The sequence below is a fragment of the Myotis brandtii genome, unplaced genomic scaffold, assembly GCF_000412655.1.
Source record: "Myotis brandtii unplaced genomic scaffold, ASM41265v1 scaffold64, whole genome shotgun sequence".
NCBI lineage: Eukaryota > Metazoa > Chordata > Mammalia > Chiroptera > Vespertilionidae > Myotis > Myotis brandtii.
This window is the reverse complement of record NW_005370460.1, coordinates 1,951,053-1,951,295: the sequence shown is the minus strand read 5'-3', so window position 1 is coordinate 1,951,295 and position 243 is coordinate 1,951,053. Positions and strand designations below refer to the sequence as shown.

The following is a 243-nucleotide window of genomic DNA, read 5'->3' as shown; positions in this document are numbered from 1 at the left end:
CACACACAGCGGCCACCGCGCGGCGGGGACGCCAGCGGAGATCACAACGCGCCCCCACGCAGTCCTCAAAATGGGGAAAGAAACAACATTTTACAAGAAGGCGCTGTGTTGCTTAGCTTCCCATTGTTTCCCCGGCGAGAGGGACACACACACGCACACACACAAGAAAGGGGAAGAATAGGCTGCCTCTCACCTGGCCTGCGCCTCGTCCAAACTCTGGTCGGTGATGGTCATGATCTGCTG

General features: G+C 58.4%; 1 protein-coding gene across 1 annotated transcript in view; it reads right to left on the bottom strand.

Moving 5' to 3' along the window:
* Window positions 1–243, bottom strand: part of PBX1 (pre-B-cell leukemia homeobox 1) — a 239,678-nt gene that overhangs the window by 225,293 nt on the left and 14,142 nt on the right. The window contains exon 2 of the mRNA XM_014528521.1: window positions 194–240. Within this exon, the coding sequence (XP_014384007.1) occupies window positions 194–240 (47 nt within the window). The remainder of the gene's footprint in view (window positions 1–193; window positions 241–243) is intronic.